The following is a 24,251-nucleotide window of genomic DNA, read 5'->3' as shown; positions in this document are numbered from 1 at the left end:
TGTTCACCTAAAATAAAAGCACTCTCACCTACATGATAGTCGATACACCACATATTGTGTTTGAAAATAAAGACTCTTTTCTCTTAAATCATTGTAATGTTTACCTTCCTTTATAGTTTTACTCTACTTTGTTTTCTCTTAGGAAAATGAGGCTCTTGGTGCTCCTTCACATGTTTTTGATCCCCGTTCTGCATTAAGGTCTGAGGTAGGTGCCAATAGTGTTCAAAATGTGTAAAAGCTTCTGTGTTAGAGCATAGACCGTAAAAAATATGGATGACGCGATTTCATTCTCTTCCGCTGAAGAAAAGTGAAGCCGCCAGAGGTCCGAATATGGCACTGACATCTTGTGCAGATTTGGGACAGAGTCTGCACATTAGTGACCTTGGGACCGGAGTCTGCGCAGTAGAGGGCAGGAAGTAGAGCCGCGATATCAAAAGCCTGCCCACACTCTCGCAGATGCAGAACAAATCACTATGTCGGTGTGAAATAAACAGTTATGGAAATTTAGAAATTAAGTCTCCTCCTACCATTCTCCTCCCAAAAATCCCGAAAAAAGTTAGTTGGTGCCTCAGTGACGACTTCACTCAGAGAAGCCATCAATCTCAGCCGTCAATCATGACCTCACACTCCACGTTTATATAGCATCAAATAACTAACTAAAACCAAACTTATTTAAAACGAACACTTGAAATTAAATCAGTGTGATAAAAACGGCATAAAATGACAGAAACCAACTTTGAGAAAAAATTATATGAAGTTTAATTTGATTGTTTAGCTTGTCTCGCGTCCATTTGAATACACAGAGGGGCGGGGGTTATGACCTATACTGGGACCAACCACCTGTGGGCAATCGAGACGTTTTGGCTTTAGTTTTTAACACGAGTGCGGCAGGCTTGGTTAGAGCTTAGTTTTAGTTTGCGATATCACTGACCGTACCAAATTAACATGACCTCAAAGCAGTGAACTCAGCCTGTTTCGTTTTAATTATAAGCGAAGAACAAAAAACTGCAGTTCACTTAACAGCCACCAGTTTCACTAATAACATGATTTCTACATATAGCCCCTTTAAAGGAACACTCCACTATTTTTGAAAATAGGCTCATTTTCCAACTCCCCTAGAGTTAAACCGTTTTCGAATCCATTCAGCCAATCTCCTGGTCTGGCGGTAGCACTTTTAACATAGCTTAGCATATTTCATTGAATCTGATTAGACCATTAGCATCTCACTCTTATTACGCAGAAATGAAGAGTATAGTTCCTAGCCATATCGCCTAGAAAATCGCAACTTTTCATTTTCCGTCGGTCTTAGTACATGATGTAACTAGAGAAGAGTCAAGTTTTAAATAGGAAAAATATTGAAACTCTTTAGTACATTTTTGAGGGAGATGCAAACGCTCTAATCAGATTCAATTATTTATGCTAAGCTATGCTAAAAGTGCTACCAACTTTAGCATAGCTTAGCATAAATACCATAGCTTAACTTAAATCATTGAATTGGCTGAATGGATTCGAAAATGGTAAAACTCAACTGTTTAACTCCTGGGGAGTTTGAAAATGATCCTATTTTCAAAAATAGTGGAGTGTTCCTTTAATGTTATTTTAATTCAAAAGTATTCAACTCATAAATTAAAGACAATTTAATGTATCAGTTGTATCCAGTCCATATCAATGATTAAAGGTTTTGACATTTCTCCAGTCTTACTGGCTACTTGTGGTGAGCACACGGGAGGATACTGGCTCTACACAAAGGCTATATAATCTAGCGAACGTGTTAGGTGTCGCCCAGCCCGCAGTTCTACATATAACTGTCAGCAAGGCGCCTGGTAGAGTGAGCTCTCAACCCAAGTGGGCAGGGCACACCTTGGGTTTGATATGCCAAGGCGATGACATCCACTATCCAGTGGGCCGTCCTCTGCTTGGAGACAGACTTTCCCTTCTGCTGACCTCTGCAACAGACAACGAGCTGATCTGAGGTCCTGAAGCTCTGCGTTCTATCCATGTACAGGCGCAAAACAGCGACAGGACAGAGCAAAGCTAGGGCTGGGTCTGCCTCCTCTGGGGGCAGCGCTTGAAGGGAGTAGTAGGAACCTTGGGCACGTATCTGGGCCGGGGTCTCAGGACAATGTGAGAGTTAGTCTGGCCGAATTCAAGGCACAAACCGAAAACGCTGATGGAAGCCAATGCAGTCAGGAGTACTGTCTTCAATTACATAATTTTTAACTCAGCTGACTGCAGTGGTTTGATGGCACTCTCTGCAGTGCCATAAGCACCAGAGAAAAGTTCCAAGAGGGTATTAAGTGAGAGCGAGGATTGTTTAACCTTCTCGCTGCCCTCAGGAACCTGATGATCAGGGCTGGATTTCCCGAAAACCTTCTTAACACTACGTCGTTCTTAAGTTATACCTTAAGGTGTATCTTATCGTTAATAAGTGTTTCTCGAAACGATCTTAGTTAAGAATACCTTCTGTAAGACATTCGTTCGTAAGGTTGGTTTGGAGCACTTAGCTATACCTTATCACTATTGACAGTTCATTCCGATAGTGGCCACCACTGTTTCTTTACATCTCAGTCTTTACGTATATGATTCTGCTAATTTAATTGTTTTCAGGCAAATAATACTATTGTCATTACACTGATGGCTGTTTGCTTTATAATTAGCCTATATTATCCAAAGGTATATCAGCTGGCAAACCATTATGGAGTCTATTTTAAAGGAATGATTGTAGAGGGGAGTTTGGTCAAACTATGGCAGCGATACAGCAAATAGTTTTAAATCAAAGACGGCACCGTCCGCGGAGCCATTTCTATGTGCACTATTTCATCCGTGAAAACTTTAGTCCCCTGGCTACCATATCAAAAGCTGCAATTCAAAATTAATTTTGCCTGCCATGGCAGTGAATTCAGCAGCTTTTAGATCTTGTTGGTCCGACTTTGTCAAGACAAACATGACGGAGCTCAGCCCCGATATTCAGCTGTTGGCGCTCTTCTCTTTCTTTCTTTTTTCTCCGCTGTAGCTGTTGATTTATCTTTCGCGTGTTGCGCCTTTATTGAGTAGGTCATCCAATAACAGAAATGAGTGATTTACCAATAATGTGATGTGGGCAATCAACTCTGCTTGTGGAGTAAATTAAGACTATGGCAAAATATATTATGATAATATAAATGGCATACTGCCAGTGTAGTGGGTTGATACGTTTGGGCATGAGAGGTTGCGGGTTCGCACAATCCGAACAATTATTTACAATATCCACTGTTGGATTTAGTTTGCAATTTGGATTATATTTATATGATCTCACGCATCCTGATAAATGTAATTTCAACTATTTCTGAAGTGCTTCTATTATAAAAAACACCGCTTTCTCACATAATGCAGTTAAACAGCCCCTGCATAGAGTGAATAATCGATTTTTGAGCCATTGATAAACTAATTCGCCATGGACAGCGCCTGCTAACGTCGCACTTCAGAAGGTATACCTTAAGCAACCTCCTAAGGTTTAGTTCGGGGAACACGCCTAGAAGTGGTATACCTTTAGTTAAGTTATACCTTTAGAGTCTTCATAGCGCGATAAGAGACAACGTTATCGGGAAATGCAGCCCAGGTCATGCTTTCCTTAGGTCATGCTTTACCTTCAACTACATTGTGATGTGCAACAATTGTGGCAGCATGCACTTTCAGGGTGGAGGGAGACAGTCTTCGCTCTAACCCCTCTTGCAGGAAGGAAAGCGCAGTTCTGATCAGGCATCTTTGGGGGTCTTCCCGGTTCGAAGAGCACCACTTGACAAACAGGTTCCACTTTAAAGCGTAAGCCTGCCTCATAGAGGGCGTTCTCGCAAAAGTGATGTCTACCACCGCTAGGGGTAGGTCACCTAAGTCCTCCACGTACCGTCCAGAGAACAGATGTGGAGATTCCAGAGGTCTGGACGCGGGTGCCATAGGGTGCCCCGTCTCTGAGAAAAAAAGGTCCTTTCTCAGAGGAATGCACCAGGGTGCATGTCGGAGGTGCTGTCGCAAGCAGTACTAGTTCTGGGAACCAGGTCCAGTTGGTCCAGCAAGGAGCAACTAGCAAGACCTGCTCCTCATCCTGCATCCTGTGAGCTGTGAGCTCGTCGGCTGCATGATTGAGCAGGCCTGGTATATGAATGGCACGGAGCGACCTCAGATGCTTCTGACTCCATAGGAGGAGATGGCGGGCGAGTTGTGACATGCGACGGGAGTGTAGACCACCTTGATGGTTGATGTACGCAGCGGCCGCAGTGTGGTCTGTATGGACCAGTACTTGCTTGCCTCATAGCAGCAATTGCTCTCGGATTCAGACCTCAGCAAACGTGCCCAGTGTAAAAGCCCTCCTAGTCACAGGTAGTCAGCAAAACATCACAGACCATCTTAACATGTTTCATTCCATTTCACAGATATATCAAGATACTGACCTTCCAATGCTGGACCAGGGAACCGAGATCTTTAAGACTCTTCACTACCTCAGCACCCTGATCCACAGCATCAAAAACCCTCTGGGCACGCAGGAGAATCCAGCCAGAATGTGCAGAGATCTGTTTGAATGTGAGCAGAAGTTGAATGATGGTGAGGACATTATATTCATTGTGAATTTCATTGTTTTAGCTCAGCGACGTTCACTATAGCTAAATTTGAATTTAAACAAAACCAATTATGTAAAATATTAAAGGTAGCTAATAGCCAATTGCAATTGTAGTTTGTCATGTGTTATAGGAATGAATAGGATAGGAATGGACTCATTCATTTTATTTTTATCCTTTTTCTTCACCAAAGGCACTTATTGGATAGATCCTAACCTGGGCTGCTCCTCTGACAATATTGAAGCGATGTGCAACTTCACCAACGGTGGTCAAACCTGCCTTAAACCAGTCGCTGTGTCCAAGGTCTTTAAAACTGGCAACCAATATAATAATAACATAATCACCATAATAATTTAAATGGCCATATTTCAGGAACCTCTGATTTTGTGTCCATTTCTCTACAGAATAGTTCACTCAAAATTGAAAGTCTGTCAGCATTTCTTCCCCCTTGTTCTAATTTATCGATTATACCGTTATTTCTTTCCTAAAGTTGGAGACTGGAGTGAGTCTGATCCAGATGAACTTCATCCACCTCCTGAGCTCAGAGGCTGTGCAGATCATCACCATCCACTGCCTGAACATCTCTGTTTGGGCAGCAGGGGAATCCAAAACGCCTTCCTCTAGTGCAGTGTACTTTAAAGCCTGGAACGGACAGATAATCGAGTCTGGGGGATTCATCGAGCCTGATCTGATAAAGGATGAGTGCTGGGTATGCATAAAGTAATGCAGGGTTTTCCAAATGAGGGTTTGTGTGGAAACTGCAGGGAGTTTGTGAGCTGATGGAAAGCTAAAATTAAAGTATATAAATGGGACTGTGTAATAATCGTGATATAGCTTTGTGTGATTATCAAATCAAAGGCTGCAATTGGTGCACCCCTGGTGTTGCATAATAGTGCTGTTTGGCAAAGTATAAACAAAGTAAAAATTATTAGGATACCTAATTATTGCAACTGATCCTTCCACGCTTTATGCTCTCAGATCACAGATGGCCGATGGCATCAGGCACAGTTCATTTTCCGGACACAGGACCCAAACTTACTGCCCATTGTGGATGTCTACAACTTGCCCAGCACTAAACCAGGCTCACATTACCACCTGGAGGTGGGCCCTGTATGCTTTTTATAAAGAAAGCAACAATGGACGCCTTAAAATACCCCTGATCAACAGGATTACAGAGCTTCTCTTATCCTAGAGACCAACAAAACTTGCCTGAGTTTTGTACCTCTCCTCTCAAGCATGGACCTCAGCCTTGAAACATGAGGAAAGAGGAATCTAGAGCAGCTTTGGAGAAAACAAGATTTCTTATGCAAGCAGTTTGAGATGACAGATGCTGTCTTTTCAGAGCAAAACAAGGCCTGGATATGTGGTTAGAGGCGCTTATTAAACTCTGTTCAAAGTCCTAATTTATTCACCATTGTGTTTTTCGCACATGATCCCTTTTGGACAAGCTATAAGGAGCTTAACATTTATTTGTAATTAAGTACTTATTTTGTATTCTATAGTTATACATAATCATGTGTATTTATACATGTACATGTGTGTGTATGTATATTTTCTGTAAAGTGCAATAGAGAATGAACAGATTGTTTTTAAAAGATGAATCTTCTGTTTGGCTGTTCTAAGTAAGTGAGGTTTACTGTCATTCATATCATTCAATTCAGGTTCATTGTCGTGTGTACTTCTGTTTGTATATCTGTGGGTCACACGTGCACATACACACATATGCATTCATTCATAGCCAGAGTATGAGTCAAGGTGAATCCAGACTTGAAAAGTAACATGTTAAACATCTACCTCCCATCTCTAATTTTTGGGTGTTTTGGGACAGAAAGTTTTAAAGAAATGGATTCACATGCATTTAACTCCTGTGGTTAGATTTATGTTTCCGTCAAATGTTTTTAACTTAAGTGCCTTTATATCTTGAAAGGGAATATTTTTGTATGCATTTTTTAAAAGGAAAGTTACCAGCCAAGTCTCTTTTTTACCAGCCAAAAATATTCTTAATCTTCTATTATGCCTTATTTGTACAAATGTTTGAACTTTAAAGGCTCAAGAACTCTTTTATTATAGCAGACATGGTGTTGTCATAAAGCATTGTGCTTTTTATCATTCAGCTGTAGGCCTGTCCATCATTAAGTACATATTTGCAATTGCATACGCCCTATCTGACTGCAGAAGGAATTGTTTGACATGGAAAATATGCTCTGCTCTGTTAAAATTACTGATTTTTGTGTCTTTGTTGAGGTGTGTGTACAAATAACAAACCTGAGTTGTAATATTGCTGTTGCTGATCAAAATGAGAGCACTAGAATCTTCCACTATATAAGGTTTATCATGAGCAACAGCTTTGACATCATGGTGAGCTAATTATATCAATATCTGTGCCCAAAAAAGAGTTATGTAGGAAATTCTTGTGAAATATTTCTGCTGTTTTGATCAAAACTGTCAGGAGCCATCTTATCTTGCCACAAGGGGTTGTTAAATATCTGTTCTTTGTATGTGTAAATTTGAGGTCTCACTGTAATGCATGTTGTGATTTCAGAGAAAGAGGTGGATATTCTTATAATGAATATTTTTACATTACCTCCAGCAGAAACCAAAGTACAAAGATTTCAGTTTTGTGTAAATAAAACCACATTGATACCACAGAAATATAAGTATGGAGGACAGCAGCCCTTATATCTGTCTGTCTGAAGTGGTTTTGGCCGTTCCAATAAATAAAGAATGATGAAAACGTGCTGGCAATGTTCATTCCCACCCTCGTTTTGTTCCAACCCTGTATGCTGTTGTTTTATCAGTGAAACAACTATCAATGACACTCTTGACCATATGATGAGTTCAGATTGACCATGAGCCAATTAAAAAAAAATATGCGCACTGGACTCATTGGGAAATGGACACACCACCTCTTGGGGGTGCTTCTCAATCGAAAGGCTGCATATCTTGGCTGGCAAGTCAGCCATCATTTCGTGTCCTTCATTCGGCTCATTTTGAAAGATTCATCAAGTGTATACTTCGCAGCTTTTAATCACCCACAATCCTTTGCACACATTCCAATTCACAAAAAGAACGGACGAAAAATGAGTCTGCACTGAGCTTTTCCGAGTTCATTATGAAATGTAAGACAAAAATATTTTTCTCTGAGATAACATTTTTTTTTTTCCATGAACGTGGGGGCGGAAACGTGTGACAAAGCCACGTGCACTTACTAGACCATGGATATATCAGAGATTGCCCGCATATACCATTAAATAGGCACTATTTGAAGGTAAAGCCATTTGTAGTGATGTCCGAAACCATAGTGGACCGCAATAATGCAATCTCACAATGCACCGCAATAACGTCTGGATAACCGATGTACCCTCAACTAGAGATGGCCTTATTATTGCCAGCTGACTCTACCATTGGAGAAAGTATAACGGCTAACTTGGATCACATGTGTCTTGACAACCAATCACAATACAGCCTTGACGCCATTAGCTGCGTCTGACATCTTAGGTAGCTAACTTGTTGCCTCTCTTAATTGTTTAATGATCATTAATGGTTTAATGATCTATTAGAGCAAGCTTTGGGGATAACTAAGTAAATATTCCATCCCAATCTCACAGCAGTTTGTATGTATTTTAGGAGGTGGCTAATTCGTACAAATTCATCCGACCTCACTTGTACAAATTTGTATGATTTTTCAAAAAGCGTCATCAGGAATGACCACCTCAAACCTCGCTCCTAAACCTACCCATCACTGAGGTCTAGACAAATTGTACAAAAATGTACGAGTGAGGTCGTACGATTTAGCCACCTGGTAAAATATGTACGAATTGCTGTGAGATTGCGTTGGAATATTCAATTACTACAATAGTATTTTCGTCAAAAACATTTTATATTTAGGCTACACAAATGCTGATCACTAACCGCAACTTTCAGAAGCCATCTTTCTGTTTTAGCTTAACTGTCATGGAATGGGACACACAGGATTTTGGGATATCAAAGGCAGTGAAGGATACATCTATGCTGCCTTCAAAAAATCAATCAGATGAAGGTATCTCAGGAGACAGGAAGTGAAGTTAACATTGGATTCAGACGTGATGCCTTCCTACCTTGAAAGCTCCAAAGGCAGCATTTTTAAGATTTTGGACGCAGCCAAAAGTTGCATCCGAAAACATATGCAGCCGACTTGCCCTATCAGGCAATGACTCTGCAATCAGTGATTACGCGCAAACCTCGTGAAACTGATTTCAAGCACCCTTCTGAGGCAGTGTAACGGTTTAATGATCAACAGCAAAATAGAGCAAGCTTTGGGGATAACTAAGCAAATATTTAATTACTACAGTAGTAATTTCTCAAAGCAAAACTTTATTCTATAAAGTGTCTATGTAAAACGCAGTGCGGCTGCACAGCAGATAGAACAGCGTGAGCTGCGCGCTGATTGGCTGTGCTGCGGCAACTGCAGGAACCTATGGCGAGGCGGCTGAGAGAGCGAACCAATAGGGGTCGCTAGAAAATCCCGCCGAACAAGGTCGCTAGAATTAGCATACTTGAGGCTATAAAAAAACGTGTTCTGCCATAGGAATTCAGGTTTAAAATCGACTGAAGCGGTACCCTGAGAAGCACAAGCACGGCGCGTTACGCAATACTCGTTCTCTCTCTCAGGGAACCGAGGTTACGCGAGTAACCAAGTACGTTCCCTTTCGAGAGGTCTCTCATATTGCGTATGGGAACCCAATTTAAAACGCCGTGCGTGCTTAACCGACCCAAACTGGCCTGAGGCACATAAGATGGGTAACATTGAGTCACAGGGAGACCAACAAAGTGGGCCTCATAATGAGTATATATGCCGGATAGAATCGGGCCATATGATTATAGAACTATGACCGGACATAGTCGGGCCTTATAGTTATGTAGTATAACACATGCTTGTGAAAACTGTTCATATATGAATAACAGGGAGAACGGAAGAAAATCGGGTCTAGTTAATAATGACAGCCAATACCTATTAAATGGAGAGAATCCCAGCTTCTAGAGCGGGGACTTCCAGTTTATAAAATCTGATAAAAGTGGATGGAGAGGCCCAGCCTGCCGCCGCACAGATATCTTCCAGCGGTATGCTACATGACCATGCCCACGACGAGGCCATGCCTCTGGTAGAATGGGCTTTAATACCTATAGGGCAAATTAGATCTTTAGACTTATAAGCCATTGAGATATCGTCCACTATCCAGTGTGACAGTCTCTGCTTCGTGACAGCAAAACCTTTAGTGCGGCCACCGAAGCACACAAAGAGCTGTTCCGATTGCCTGAAAGGGGCGGAGCGCTCTAAATACAGTCTCAGTGCTCTAACTGGGCAGAGCAGATTTGCGTCTTTTTCGTCTTGCGACGCGGGCAGGGCCGAAAGAGAAATGACCTGTGCCCTAAAGGGAGTAGAAAGCACTTTAGGAACATAACCATGCCTAGGCTTGAGGACGACCCTGGAGTCGTTAGGCCCAAACTCAAGACAGGAAGCACTCGCGGAGAGTGCGTGTAAATCGCCCACTCGCTTAACTGAGGCCAGTGCCAGCAGAAAATCGGTTTTCAGTGAGAGGTGCTTTATGCTCACAGACTGAAGCGGTTCAAAGGTGGAGCCCTTCATAGCTTCTAACACTGTGGCAAGGTCCCATATAGGGACTGAGGGGGGGCGAGGCAGGTTCAGTCTTCTGGCCCCTTTAAGAAAGCGTACAATAAGTTCGCTTTTCCCCAGTGATTGTCCCGCAACCTGAGCGTGATAAGCTGCTATGGCGGCAACGTATACTTTGAGCGTGGAGGGGGAACAACCCGCGTCCATTAGCTCTTGAAGGAAGGCAAGCACTTCTGCCACCTCGCACGAGTGTGCGTCAAGGTTTCGTGCTGTACACCAGTTAGAGAATACCGACCATTTCAGTGCATAGAGCCGCCTGGTTGTGGGTGCTCTAGCTTCAGAAATTGTATTCAGAACTCTTTCAGAAAGGTTCGCGGGTATTGGTTGATGGGCCATACGTGGAGGGCCCATAGTTCGGGACGGGGATGCCAGATTTTCCCTCTCGCCTGCGTGAGTAGGTCTTTCCTCAGCGGAATCGGCCATGGGGCTGTGTCTGACATGAGAGTCAGTTCGGAGACCCATATCTGATTTTTCCACAACGGGGCTATTAAAAGCACTGTGGATTCGGTTTCCCTGATCTTTTTGATGGTCTTTGGCAACATCGCGATCTGAGGAAAAGCATACAGAGGGAAATTGGGCCAGGCATGGGCCAGCGCATCTCTGCGTTTGGAGAAAAATATTGGGCAGTGAGCATTGTCTTCTGAGGCGAAAAGATCTACTTTCGCTTCACTGAAGGTGCTCCAAATCAACTGAAGTGTCTGCGGGTGAAGAGACCACTCTCCGGGGGTAATACCGCCTCTGGATAACATATCCGGACCCTGATTCAGGATACCTGGCACGTGAGCCGCTCTCAGGGAGCTCAGGAAGTGCTCTGCCCATAAAAGGAGGTGTTTCGCCATGGAATGTAGCCTGATTTTAGACCGCCCTGGCAATTTATATAGGATACCACTGACATGTTGTCCGTTCGGACCAGGACGTGGTGACCCTTTATGTACGGAAGAAAAGCTCTCAGCGATAGGATGACCGCTTTCATCTCTAGACAGTTTATATGCAGCCTTTTCTCTGAAGTTGCCCACTGGCCAGAGACTGGCTTGCCCTCATGCAGGGCGCCCCAACCTAGGTTGGACGCGTCTGTCAAAACCACTTTCCGTTTCGTAACTGTACCCATCATAACACCTGTCTGATACCAGGGGGTCGCCTTCCATGGAGCCAGAGCTTTTACACAGCTGTGGTTCACTTTGATGCGAAACTGGCCTGATCGCCACACGCGAGCCGGAACGCGGGAATTTAGCCAGCGTTGGTAATAGACCCAGTTTGAGAACCGCCGATGCCGAGGCCATAAGACCTAACATCCTCTGAAAACCTTTGAGAGGAACGTACACGTCAGCTTTGAATGACGCCGACATGTTCTGAATATAGAGGGCGCGCTGTGACATAAGCCGCGCTCTCATCTGTATTGAGTCTATGACTGTACCCAGAAAAGATACATTCTGGTTGGGAGACATTGAGCTCTTGGCGATATTGATCCTGAGACCCAAACATTCTAGATGGTTGAGGAGCCAGGACTTGTGTATCGTCAACTGTGCCTCTGATTGGGCTATGACAAGCCAATCGTCGAGGTAGTTGAGTATCCTCATGCCTTTTAGCCTCAGTGGGGCTATGGCTGCGTCCATGCACTTCGTAAAAGTGCGAGGCGCCTGGGATAACCCGAATGGCAGGACTGTGTATTGATAAGCCTGACCCTCGAAGGCGAATCTCAAGAATGGCCTGTGACGGGGTGCTATCTGAATGTGAAAGTATGCATCTTTCAGGTCGACTGTGAAAAACCAATCCCCCTGGCAAATGTGCGTGAGGATTTGTTTCACTGTCAGCATCTTGAACGAGCGAGTCATGAGCGCTTTGTTCAGATGTCTGAGATCTAGGATGGGCCTGAGGCCACCATCCTTTTTTGGGACGAGAAAGTAGCGACTGTAAAAGCCTGACTCACTTTGTGTCGGGTGCACGGTTTCCACCGCTCCCTTTTCTAACAGTTTCGATACCTCGGCGCGGAGCATGTGACTCACGCTGCTTTTCACTGAGGTTTCGACCACGGCGCGAAAGCGCGGGGGTCTGCGAGCGAACTGTAGCGAGTAACCTCGTTTTATTATGTTCAACACCCAATTTGATATACCGGGGATGGCCTGCCAGGCCTGGGCTCGTGAAGCGCGCATTACATTTATGGCACAGGACAGCGCGTGAGCTGTTTGGGGGGTGCTTGAGTGTAGGGGTGCATACTGTGAAGTGGGCACATTGTTTACAGAGAAAAAGCTCTTTTTGAGATTTATTTGGGTCGCCGTGAAAACGGCGTTTGTGTGCAGGCGAGCGCTTTTGATAACAGGCTCGTTGACTGCAGAAACTGAGTCGCCAGTCACTTGTCTGTAGGGAACTGGGAGAATGATAGTGTGTGGTGGGGCTGACCATCTTCTCTTCCCTCTTACGGCTAGGACGGCTTCGGTGGCTCGGTTCTCAACGCAGCTTTGGGTCGAGGTCCCCGAGACGGCCTCTTCGAGGGGAGGAAAACCCTCATATCCTTTTTCCTTAACGCCGTCGACAGAAGAGAGCGCTGGGGAAAACGAGGATTTAGCACGAGTCGAGTAGGGGACTTTCCAAGCCTTCATCAGCTCGTCATGAACCTCCGGGAAGAAGGGGGCGGGCTTTTGAGGGGAGGAAAGGCGACGGCTTTGCAGGAACCATTCGTCCAGCCAACTCCGTGTTGTCTCCTGGGGGTGGGACCACTCGAGCCCGAGATCTCCCACGGCCTTAGTGAGCACACGGACCAGCTCCGTGTCAAAGCTGGCTTTAGCGCTCGTGGCAGTCTGCGTCGAAGCGGAGGGCTCCGACACAGAGTCTGACCACTCGCTGCCAAATGCAGCCAAAGAAAGGCTGTCCTCCTCTTCCTCTGCTGGTCCACCGAAGGAGACAGAACAGGCCGCTGCGAGGGAGGGGCGCTGTTCCTCTTGGGTGAACTTCACCGGCGAGAGCGAGGCACGAGGAGAGTTGCTCGGCATGCAGTCGCTTGATCGCTCAGGTGGCCTCTGGTCGCGGCGTTTATTTTTGCGCGGTCCAAGAGGCGCGGGCGGGGCGGGGACATCGAAGCTGGCGAGGCCATCTCGTCGCACTCGGGGCAGGCGCCCTTGGAGAGTGCAGTATCGGCGTGGTCCCGTCCGAGGCATGCCACACAGATAATGGAGAGGGGCTCTGCACGAGGCGCAAAAAAGGCGAGGCATTTGTAACAACGCTCGCGCTCTTTTTGAAGTGGGGTTGCGGCGGCAACACACACACTACACACAGACAAACAGAATAAAGGATATAGTTGCCGCAGCACAGCCAATCAGCGCGCAGCTCGCGCTGTTCTATCTGCTGTGCAGCCGCACTGCGTTTTACATAGACACTTTATAGAATAAAGTTTTGCTTCATATTCTCGAGAAAAGGAGTTTTCCCATACGCAATACGAGAGACCTCTCGAAAGGGAACGTAGGTTAAAAACATACATTTACACACCAACTGATCAGCAACCACAAATCTTTTTTTTCTAGCTCCACTGTCACTGAATGGAATCCATAGGATTGTGGGATATCAAAGGCAGTGAAAGATACATCTATGCTGCCTTCAAAAAATCCATCAGATGAAGGTCTCTCAAGAGACAGGAAGTGAAGCTAACATAGGATTCCGACGGCCCTTGATGCCTTCCTATCTTGGAATGCATCCTCCAAAGTCAGCATTTTTAAGTTTTCTGATGCATTCATAAAATGTGTGCGACAGTCAATCGCTGTTTGCGGATGCCATATGAATGAGATAAGAAGTGCTATAAACTGAGTCAAACCTGTCGCAAAATTGTCAGTGACTTTTCTTATAAAACAGTTTTTCTGTATAACCTCTAAAAATAGATAAATCCAAAATTAATGTTTGAACAAACATGTTGAAGATTAGACAATGGGCAGTCGATTCATTGAATGATAAGCTATTTCCTCACAAAAGCAATTTATTCAGTGTAGTGAAGCCTCTCCTCCATTGACATCTAATGTTGATCTAATATCTGTTGACATTTAATGCTGAGGAGAGCATACAAGCCTCCTAAGGACTGGACTAGGAAGGACACGGCCCCACTAGAATGCAGCCTTCTGCTTGAGAAGCACCTACAAAGTCAAACGTGAATGTGATTTATTTTATGAAACAATTTGTTCGAAACTGATAGGAAAAAAATCTAAATATGTGTTGTGATATATGATTACTATGTAATTGGCAAGGCCTAACCAGAGACGTATGCAGACAATCAATAACTAAACTAAAATAGCAATGAGCTTGTCTATTGCTGTTCAACAGTTCTATCTCTGTTAAACGTAACGGTAACACTTTACATTAAGGTTTCATTAGTTAAAACATTATTAGCTACTTTAGTTTACATGAACTAAGAATGAACTAATACTTTCACAGCATGTATTAATCTTAGTTAATGTCAACATACTAATAGATTATTAAAATCAGAAGTTGTATTTGTTAACATTAGTTAATGCACTGTGAACTGACATAAACAATGAACAACTGTATTTTTATTAACTAACATTAAAAAATAAGAATACTGTAACAAATGTATTGCTCATTGTTACCTAGTTCATGTTACTTAATACATTAACTAAAGTTAACAAACATACCTTATTGTAAAGTGTTACCAACTTAATGCTGTTTTTCTGAGAAGTCACCAGAAACACATTTCCAAATAGATGGTCATAATTTTGACTAACCCTTGATAAGATCTCAAAATCGCTATGAGGTTGAGTCATTTATAGGCCTATGTGTAAACATTTGCAGTTGAGACACGTGACTGTATGGCCCTCAATAAACCAACCACAGGGACACACACAAGGCCTGTAATACCCGGAGAAAGATATCCATCAGCATTAGCTATCATTCATCTCAAAAGAATGTGTTCGGCTCGATCAGGACCCCCAAAAGTATTTTTGAAAAGTTTTAAATTAAGAAAAATGGTTCAGAAACAGATGGTGTATTTAAGACATCATCGGCAGACCGATGGGGCTATAGTAGTCAGCAAATATTTGAAATTGTTTGTCCTGTTTAGAATTAAAGCTATTTTAGTAGATAATAAATAAAGCATAATTATCTCCTTTAGCGTTTGATAGGAGTTCATTCAGGTTGATTGGAATACTTTTTCCTAGACATCTCAATGGCAAAAAGTGTCCCAATCACCCTATTTAATAATTATAGGCAACACTTGATGAACCAGACTTTTCTTTTTCAAAATACACTTTATTGCTATTTCAGGTCAGGTTCACTTATCTATCCAAAATATAATACAACACTGCCACCTAATGACAAGATATGAACACAACAATGAAATTTTTAATTATTTAAAAAATATCTCCCACAAAGCTTGTGTTGTGATGAGGTATGACTATATGGAGTAATTTTTCACTTGATCATTTCCTAAAAGACAGAGTCAGACAAATAGTTAAATGTACACTAATGAATTCATCAGCTGCAATATAAACAATATTTCACATTACATCCATAGTCACATGCTGTCTGTCCTGTTGATGTTCCATAACTTATATACTTACTTATGTGGAGAGGTATAAGCACTCCTAGAGAGATTTCCCATCTTGGATTTTGAGGTGTGTGTTTTGCGTGGGACCAAACCCAGATCTCAAGTTTTGAAGTGAGAAAGATCAGTGGATTTCTTTTGGAGATCACTTGGTCTGGAGTTGAAAGCAAGTATGAGAGTCATTGATTCACATTGCCATTATCAATTCTTCATGCTATATTATGGTTATGTTTTCCATGTCATTGAAATAAAATACATTTTGTACCTTTTCATGCCAGAGACTTCTTTAAGATCACGTCTGCAAGCCACCTCTGGCATAAATTCAGTAAGAGCGGGACCTTTTCCTAAAGCTGCAGCACTGTCCAGCACAGCCAGCAGCTTTTGCATCATCTGATTTCGTCTTACAGTAAACTTTAGTTCCGAGTCTTCCTCTTTAGGGACCTCCTGTAACCAAAGCAGAGTAAGACTACTGTTTGTTTACTTCTCCGTAGCACAGCATGATAATGTCTTACCCTTAAGGCCTCTTTTAGCGCTATGGCTGCTTCTTCAAGAACTGTCTTTATCTGACCTCTCAGAGTCCTTTCCTCCTCAAGCTCTTTCCTGTGTGTCTTGGCTTCAGCTTTTGTTTGGTTCAACAATTCAATAACTGTTGCATGTTTCTTTCTGTAAGTGGTAGTGATACGATTAAAATACATGTATTTCAAGTCATTTATTTAACTCCTAAGTGACCAACCTGACAGCATCAAGCTCTGTGCAAACTGCAGAATGAGTGTCCAGCAGCTCTTGGTGCTCCCGTTTAAGTTTGGCACATTTCTCAACTTCAGATTGCATTTGCTTGCACTTTTCTGTCAACTGATGGACCACCTTGAGAAAGAGTTGTTTCATTTGAGCATTAGGCTATATAAAATGCATGCGTTTCAAAACAGCAAAAAAATATCGCTTACATGCATTAAAGTACCCAGCTAACAAAAATAAAGTATGTTCCAAGAATGTTTTGCTAACGTTCTCCTAACGTTTGAATTGTCCATTTTCTTGGTTATATGAACGTTAATGGAACATTCCATTTTATCATTTTGCAAACATTATGTGCACATATTAAAATGTTCAGAGAACATTCAAAAGTAACAAGTATGTAATTTACTAAAACGTTTCAGGAAAAAATAAACATTCCATGAATGTTTTGAGAACATTGCTAAATACCAGATACCTTTGAAAGAGCATTCTGTTAACGTTACTGGAAGAATGTTTGTTCATAACCTTGCCAAAACGTTATCAAAGTTCTGAGAACATTCCCTGTTAGCTGGGTATATATGGCTAAATTGGCAACCTTTTGATTAGCAACATTCTTCTTGGTTATTTCATGCAGCAGCGGTTCTGTAATGCCATTCTCTAATTTGAGTTGCCTTTCTCTTGCTCGTAGAGCATCATTCTCCTTCAGCAGCTCCTGGGTCTTGTCTGAGAGCTGCTGGAGTTGTGCCGTCACAGAGAGGTTCTCCTGCATGGCCCTCATTGTCGTCTCGGGCATCTTTTGGTCTGACACTCGCCGAAATTCAGCTGCTACAGCAGCAACATGTTGCAGCATTTCTTTCTTTAGCCTGTATAAGCCAAAGAGGTCAAATAAATAAATGTAAGTAAAACTTTATTACTATTACTTTATATATAGTATAACTTTATTTACCAACTTTATATTTAAAAATATACATTTAAAAAGTCTGGTAAATGTATTTATCTTTACGCGAGGTAAACATGAGGGTGAGTACATGATGATTTACATTTTGGGTGAATTATACCTTATAAATACAGTAAGCTGAGCCTTGGATAAAACAACTTTATATCGCAAATCATGTCATTTACATCAATGCATTTTATATTGCGATATCTCGATATAACAATGTATCTTTACACCCCAAGTAATTATTATAAATGATTTATTAATTCTAGTGATGTCAAATCGATGCATCACCTAACATACAAGTTTGTGTTTCTATAACATGTTTGTGTGTAATCTGTGTGTGTGTGTATATATATATATACAGGGAGTGCAGAATTATTAGGCACGTTGATTTTCTGATCATATTTTTTTTCCAGGCACATTTGACCAATTCCAAACCACAGTAATCCTAATAACTACTATTGATTTAGTATTTAATAATGTATAAGTGATATATAATTGTTCATGAAGGCTGGAAATGAAAAAAACCTTATATTCAGGTGTGCAGAATTATTAGGCATGTTTTCTTTTACAGATAAATTGAGCCAAAAAAGAGATTTAACTCAGACTGAAAAGTCAAAAAGTATTAAATGTCCATGAGAAGGATGCAATACTAATGCAATACTAGACATTGCAGTTAAGGCATGGCCATTGGACAGTGAAATGCTCGTTGGGTCAGCAGGATCTGACAAAAACAGGTGGTGAAGAAAAGACACCTGTTAACTGCAAAAGAATTAAGAATTAAGGTGAAGAATTAAGGGTGAAACCATCAGGAACCCTTTAGTCTCCAGCGCCACCATTTTCCAAAGCTGCAACCTACCTGGAGTCTCCAGAAGTGCAAGGTGTCAGGATCTCAGAGACTTCAGTTAGGTAAAGAATCCTAAAAAATGACCCCCACTAGATAAGAATCACAAGCTGAAGTGTTGTAAAATACATGAAGAAGGTTTTTTTATAGGCTTTATGGACAGATAGGTTGAGAGTGACTCTTGAAGGACCAGCACCACATCCTCTAGTACCACTGTTTGAAGAATTCATCTTCCAGAATCTGGCAGTACGTTTTGGGAGTTCATTTTTAGTCCATCTCTGCAAAACGGACTTCAGGATGGACTAAAATGAACTCCCAAAACGTACTGCCAGATTACGTCACCTGTCTCCAGCATGTTGCCCCCGGTCCCTCGAATATTCTGATCTATTATGACCTCTGACCTGTAAAGCTGCCAGAATAATAATAATAAAAAATAATAATACGCTGTTTGTTAATTGGCCAGAGGAGAACTGGCACCCCGACTGAGCCTGGTTTCTCCCAAGGTTTATTTTTCTCCATTAGGTCACCTAATGGGGTTTTGGTTTCCTTGCCACTGTTGCCTCTGGCTTGGCGTGCTCAGTTGGGGACACTAAATTTTTCAACTAAACATCGAAATAAATCTAATTAATAAACTAAATTAACCATATAAACTAAATTACTGATCTAATTATTGATCTAAAGCCCACACTGTCACTGTATGATAATTGAAATGAACTGATGACATCAGCGTTTTCTCCAGAATGGCTATACAGCTGAATAAAATTATGCTGCATTATTTTCCTGTTTAACACTGTAAAGCTGCTTTGAAACAATCTACATTGTTAAAAGCGCTATATAAATAAAGTTGACTTGACTTGACTATAGAGGGTATGCAGTGACTGCGGTTCCGCCCACTGAGTGGCAAAAAGAGTGATAGCATTGGTTTTCAGCGTAAATGCCACGAAAAACACACTAAACTCATGTAAAATGGGAAAGAGCTTTGAGATTGACTGTACAAATTGATTAGGTATATTTTTACAGACTGCCGAGAAGCAAAGGATCGCTGCAATTCACAGAAACAACTTGACTCCAGGCAGTGAAACATGGATTTGTAGTTATCGTTTTGTGTCAAAATGTTGAATTTTTGGGTAAAATCATACCCTATATATTGTATTGTTATTGTTTTGACAACTCATCAATTAAATTGTTGCCATCTTATATTCTGCATAATTTAGGGCTGGATGATATATATATTACATTATATATATCATATTATATATATATATATATATATATATATATATATATATATATATATATATATATATATATATATATATATATATATATATATATATAACATTGATATAAGTAATCACAAAGATTTAGACCAACTGTACGTACAGTGGCATGAAAAAGTGTGTGAACCGCTTGCAGAATCTGTGAAAATGGGAATAATTTTAACTAAACAAGAGGGATCATACAAAATGCATGTTATTTTTTATTTAGTACTGTCCTGAATAAGATATTTTACATAAAAAATGTTTACATATAGTCCACAAGACAAAAAAAAAGCTGAATTTATTCAAATAACCCTGATAAAAAGTTTATGAACCATTGATTCTCAGTGCTGTGTGTTGTTCCCTGGATGATCCACGGCTGTTTTTTAGTTTTGTGATGGTTGTTCATGAGTCCCTTGTTTGTCCTGAGCAGTTAAACTGCCCAATGTTCTTCAGAAAAATCCTCCAGGTCCTACACATTCTTCAGTTTTCCAGCCTCTTTTTCATATTTGAACCCTCTCCAGCAATGACTGTATGATTTTAAGATCCATCTTTTCACACTGAGGTTCAAACATTCACTGATGCTCCAGAAGGAAACAAAACACAATGCATTAAGAGCCGGGGGGTGAAAACTTTTGAACAGGATGAAGATGTCCAAATTTTTCTTATTTTGTTTAAATATAATTTTTTTTCATTTAGTACTGCCCTTCAGAAGCAACAGAAGATACTTGCATGTTTCCCGGAAGACAAATTAAGCACAATTTACCTTGATTTTCAAATTCAATAGGTTTTCACCCCCCGGCTCTTAATGCATTGTGTTTCCTTCTGGAGCATCAGTGAATGTTTTAACCTTTTTTAGTAGTTTTAGTAGTGTTTGAGTCCCTCAATCGTTTCATAAAATTATTGTAGAACCACTGTAGTGAGATGGACTTTGTAACGACGTCTTTAGTACCTTTTATGGGTCTGTTGAGTGCAAAATACATTGCTGCCAATGGAGGCCTTTCTGAGCCATCGGATTTCAACTAAAATATCTTCATTTGTGTTCCAAAGATGAACAAAGGTCTTACGGGTGTCAAACGACATGAGGGTAAGTCATTAATGACAGAATTTTCATTTTTGGGTGAACTAACCCTTTAAGTTCTATTTTGTGAACATCAGACTTTTGTTGCCTTAATTTTATCACTGTAGGAAGGTGGATGCCTTTTGCGCTTAAAGGGTTAGTTCACCCAAAAATGAAAATCCTGTCATTAATTACTTACCCTCATGTCGTTCGACACCCGTAAGACCTCCGTTCGTCTTCGGAACACAAATGAAGATATTTTAGTTGAAATCTGATGGCTCTGAAAGGCCTCCATTGGCACAATGCACTTTACACTCTCAAGACCCTTAAAAGGTACTAAAGATGTCGTTACAAAGTCCATCTCACTACAGTGGTTCTAAAATAACTTTATGAATCAGCGAGAATAGTTTTTGTGCGCAAAAAAACCCTAAATAACGACTTATATAGTGATGATGATTTCAAAACACGGCCTCATGAAGCTTCGAAGCGTTATGAATCAGTGAGTCGAATGAGCAGTTTGGATCGCCAAATTTCAGCAGTTTGGCGGTTTGACACGCGATCCGAATCATGATTCGACTCAATGATTCATAACGCTTCGAAGCTTCATGAGGCCGTGTTTTGAAATCGTCATCACTATATAAGTCGTTATTTAGGGTTTTTTTGCGCACAAAAACTATTCTCGCCGATTCATAAAGTTATTGTAGAACCACTGTAGTGAGATGGACTTTGTAACGACGTCTTTAGTACCTTTTAAGGGTCTTGAGAGTGAACCGTGCCATTGTGCCAATGGAGGCCTTTCAGAGCCATCAGATTTCAACTAAAAAATCTTCATTTCTGTTCCGAAGATGAACGGAGGTCTTACGGGTGTCGAACGACATGAGGGTAAGTAATTAATGACAGAATTTTCATTTTTGGGTGAACTAACCCTTTAAGAACCACATTTTCTCCTGTGTTTGAGTAGTGAGGAAGTTAGGTAATTGTTTCTGTATTTTCTTTTATTTCTTTTTGGTGATAAGTTATCCTTAACCTTAGTAAGAATGTTTTGTTTGTTGTTTTGGCCTCTCCCCTCCTGAAGCCCTTTGTTAATTCTCACTGTTAATTTAATAAATCTTGTTATTTTGAAACTGGTGTCATTGAGCATTTTGTGTCTGCCCTGGGACCTGGAGATGGCAGTTCTCTCACTCTCTCCCCACAACTATTTGCTACTCTCCTTTCCTGCCCCTAGACTAGAAAGGAGGATCGTAACACTATTACAACTTCCGTTTCATGCTGACCTTAATGTCAGTTAATGCATTAACTAATGAGACATTATTGTAAAGTGTCACCTTCATTTTTTTAAAGACTTTTTATTGCCGAAATGTACTTTTTTTTTAATAAATAAATAATTAATTTAATAATTAATTTAATTTTGTGTGTGTGAGAACTGAGAAAGTGAAAAATTTCTGCAACAAAGTGAGTCCAAGGATTTGAAAGAATCTTAGTGTCTTTTGAATGCAGTACTATATACCAAGCAACAGATCCACTTGTTTACTAACTGAACAAATGCCTCTTTGTAAGCCCTTTACATTGCAATCGTTCAATGAAAATGATGAATGCACAATATTTATAAATAAGAGTTCAAGTCATATTCAATTTAGAATGCACCTTCCATGATCTCTGAATGATGAGTAGGCCTATAAACTTGCTCACCTGTCATTGTCCAGTACAGCTTTTTTCTCCAGATTATAGATTTGCACTTGATGTTCCTCTTTTTGATTTTGAAGCTGTTCTTCCAAAGACCTGCGTTCGGCCATAAGCTTCTCTTTCTGCATAGAGAAGTCCTCCAAAGACGCCAACTTGCCGGCTGAACACAAAAAGGTAAACACATTTTAATTAGGAACACTGGCAATCTTGATAGGTAGGAAGGTGCATTTATTACCAGTCACTTATATGATAGTGCCTCACTCTCACATACTGAGTTGTACTGCTAAAAAACTTGTCTATTAAAAGTTCTTAAAAGAACCTTTTTTTTTCTTAGTGTGAACTAAGAATATTTAAATCATCTGAAAAACCTTTTTCCCCAATTCAAAGAACCCTTTGATCAATGGAAAGGTTCCATGGATGTTAAAAGTTCTTCATGGAACCATCAATGCCATAAGGGACCTTTATTTTTAACAGTGTATCACACACTAAGTGACAATTGATATATGTTTTCATTTTATTTGATATTTGTTTTGTATAGGGTATATGCAAATATGTGACTGCTCAGAAGCTTTTACCGAGCGCCATGTTCTCAGACGTGAGTTTTTCCTTATTTTCCTGAAGTTCATGTCTAAGCATGCTCAGTTGTAACTCAAAGGACTCTCTCTCAGCCTCTTGGGATTGCTGGTGTCTTGATAAAGTCTCCTCCAGATCATTCAGTTCATAATCTTTTTGAGCCAGTGTGCGTTTCAGGTAGAGAACAATGTCTTTCTTCCCTTTCTCCACATTATCAATCTTCGAGGATAAGTCATTTTCTTTAACCTCCAATTCATCACATTTATGCTGGTATCTACAAGGAAAAAAAAGATAAGGTCACAGTTCTTAATAACACATATGAGGCAAGCTTCCTGTATGACATATTTGGTTAAGTATATTGCCTGGTTAATTATTAACATTAAATATATTATAATCCAAAGTCTACTCCGTTTTATTTCCATCAAAGGCACAGGCATGGGCTAAACGAGTAAAACAAAATAGGCCAACTAGTAACTAATTTCTAAAGATGCGATTTTAATCTTATATCTTTAAGTGTAAAGTACTGAAACTTCTCAAGAGTTCATCATCATCATCATCATTAGGTGAGTGTTTCCTGCGCACGTGCCCATTGCTGTAGATTGAATGAGCAAGTGCGTTTTAGGTTTTGGGTTGTTGTTGTTGTTGTTGTTGTTGTTGTTTTTTCTCTCTCAAATAAATTCAGACGTATTTGAATGCCGTGTAAACCTCTAAAAACTCGCATGTAACAAAATAAACAACAATGGCAGTGGTCGTGGTAACTTGCCAGAGCTCTCACCTTTCCAGTCGCTCCTCCAAATCACGTATTTGAGCCCGGTAAAAGTTTTTGTCACTCTCCGTTAATTCTTCACCGTTTTTCTGCTCCGGCTCAATAGTTTCCTTTTTATTTGATGTATCTCCGCTCCCCTTTCCAGTCTTTTTGGGAGGCATTTGACTTTTACGTACTTTAAACTAAACTGTCTGAGAAGTAAAAACTTAAACAAATGCAATTGTTTCTTGTTGCCATGGACAGTCGGTTACTGCGGTTGTTGTGTGTCATGCGCTGCGCAGAGACGTGCGCAAGAAGTGCTATTTCACATAGGCTACTTTCAAAACCTGAAATTGTTGAAAATATTATACAAAGCGGTTTGGCCATATTAAACAACAGTTTCACTTTCATTTTTGATTAAAAGCCGAGTTGTACCCTTTCATTTACTTGTTTGCCCTTTGAATTTTTACATTTAGGCCTACTACCCCCTTGCAAATATTGTTCTCAATAGCTCAAATTATGCTTTAAGATCACATGCAAGATGTAAAAGGGCCCTTAAATGTATTTTTCTTTATTTATTTATTATATTTATTTTAAGTATTTTAACTACTAT

At 40.8% G+C, this 24,251-nt stretch overlaps 2 protein-coding genes across 3 annotated transcripts in view; one reads left to right on the top strand and one right to left on the bottom strand.

Annotated features, from left to right (window-relative positions):
* col27a1b (collagen, type XXVII, alpha 1b) overlaps nt 1–7,335 on the top strand; it is a 112,063-nt gene extending 104,728 nt beyond the window's left edge. Inside the window, exons 56-60 of the mRNA XM_079815247.1 lie at nt 143–205; nt 4,410–4,578; nt 4,786–4,895; nt 5,083–5,301; nt 5,571–7,335. Of these exons, the coding sequence (XP_079671373.1) occupies nt 143–205; nt 4,410–4,578; nt 4,786–4,895; nt 5,083–5,301; nt 5,571–5,717 (708 nt within the window). The 3' untranslated portion in view covers nt 5,718–7,335. The remainder of the gene's footprint in view (nt 1–142; nt 206–4,409; nt 4,579–4,785; nt 4,896–5,082; nt 5,302–5,570) is intronic.
* Nucleotides 7,336–15,496: 8,161 nt separating this feature from the next.
* Nucleotides 15,497–23,998, bottom strand: cfap157 (cilia and flagella associated protein 157). 2 transcript variants are annotated; one of them, XR_013816327.1, is made up of 9 exons: nt 23,669–23,998; nt 22,896–23,167; nt 22,327–22,480; nt 17,130–17,397; nt 16,536–16,666; nt 16,315–16,465; nt 16,068–16,246; nt 15,819–15,956; nt 15,497–15,684 (listed from the first exon to the last, which is right to left on the bottom strand). XR_013816327.1 is itself a non-coding variant. In XM_079814664.1 (8 exons), the coding sequence occupies exons 1-8, from the start codon at nt 23,818–23,820 to the stop codon at nt 15,905–15,907; spliced, it is 1,359 nt and encodes a 452-aa protein (XP_079670790.1). In that variant the 5' UTR covers nt 23,821–23,998; the 3' UTR covers nt 15,497–15,904. The 2 variants fall into 2 exon arrangements, 1 of the variants encoding a protein (XP_079670790.1); XM_079814664.1 differs by having other exon boundaries at nt 15,497–15,956.
* Nucleotides 23,999–24,251: the final 253 nt, after the last annotated feature.

Source organism: Gobio gobio (assembly GCF_949357685.1).
Source record: "Gobio gobio genome assembly, chromosome: 4".
In the NCBI taxonomy this organism is placed as follows: Eukaryota; Metazoa; Chordata; class Actinopteri; order Cypriniformes; family Gobionidae; genus Gobio; species Gobio gobio.
Note: the sequence above shows the minus strand (reverse complement) of the source record. Positions and strands in the feature narration are given on the sequence as shown.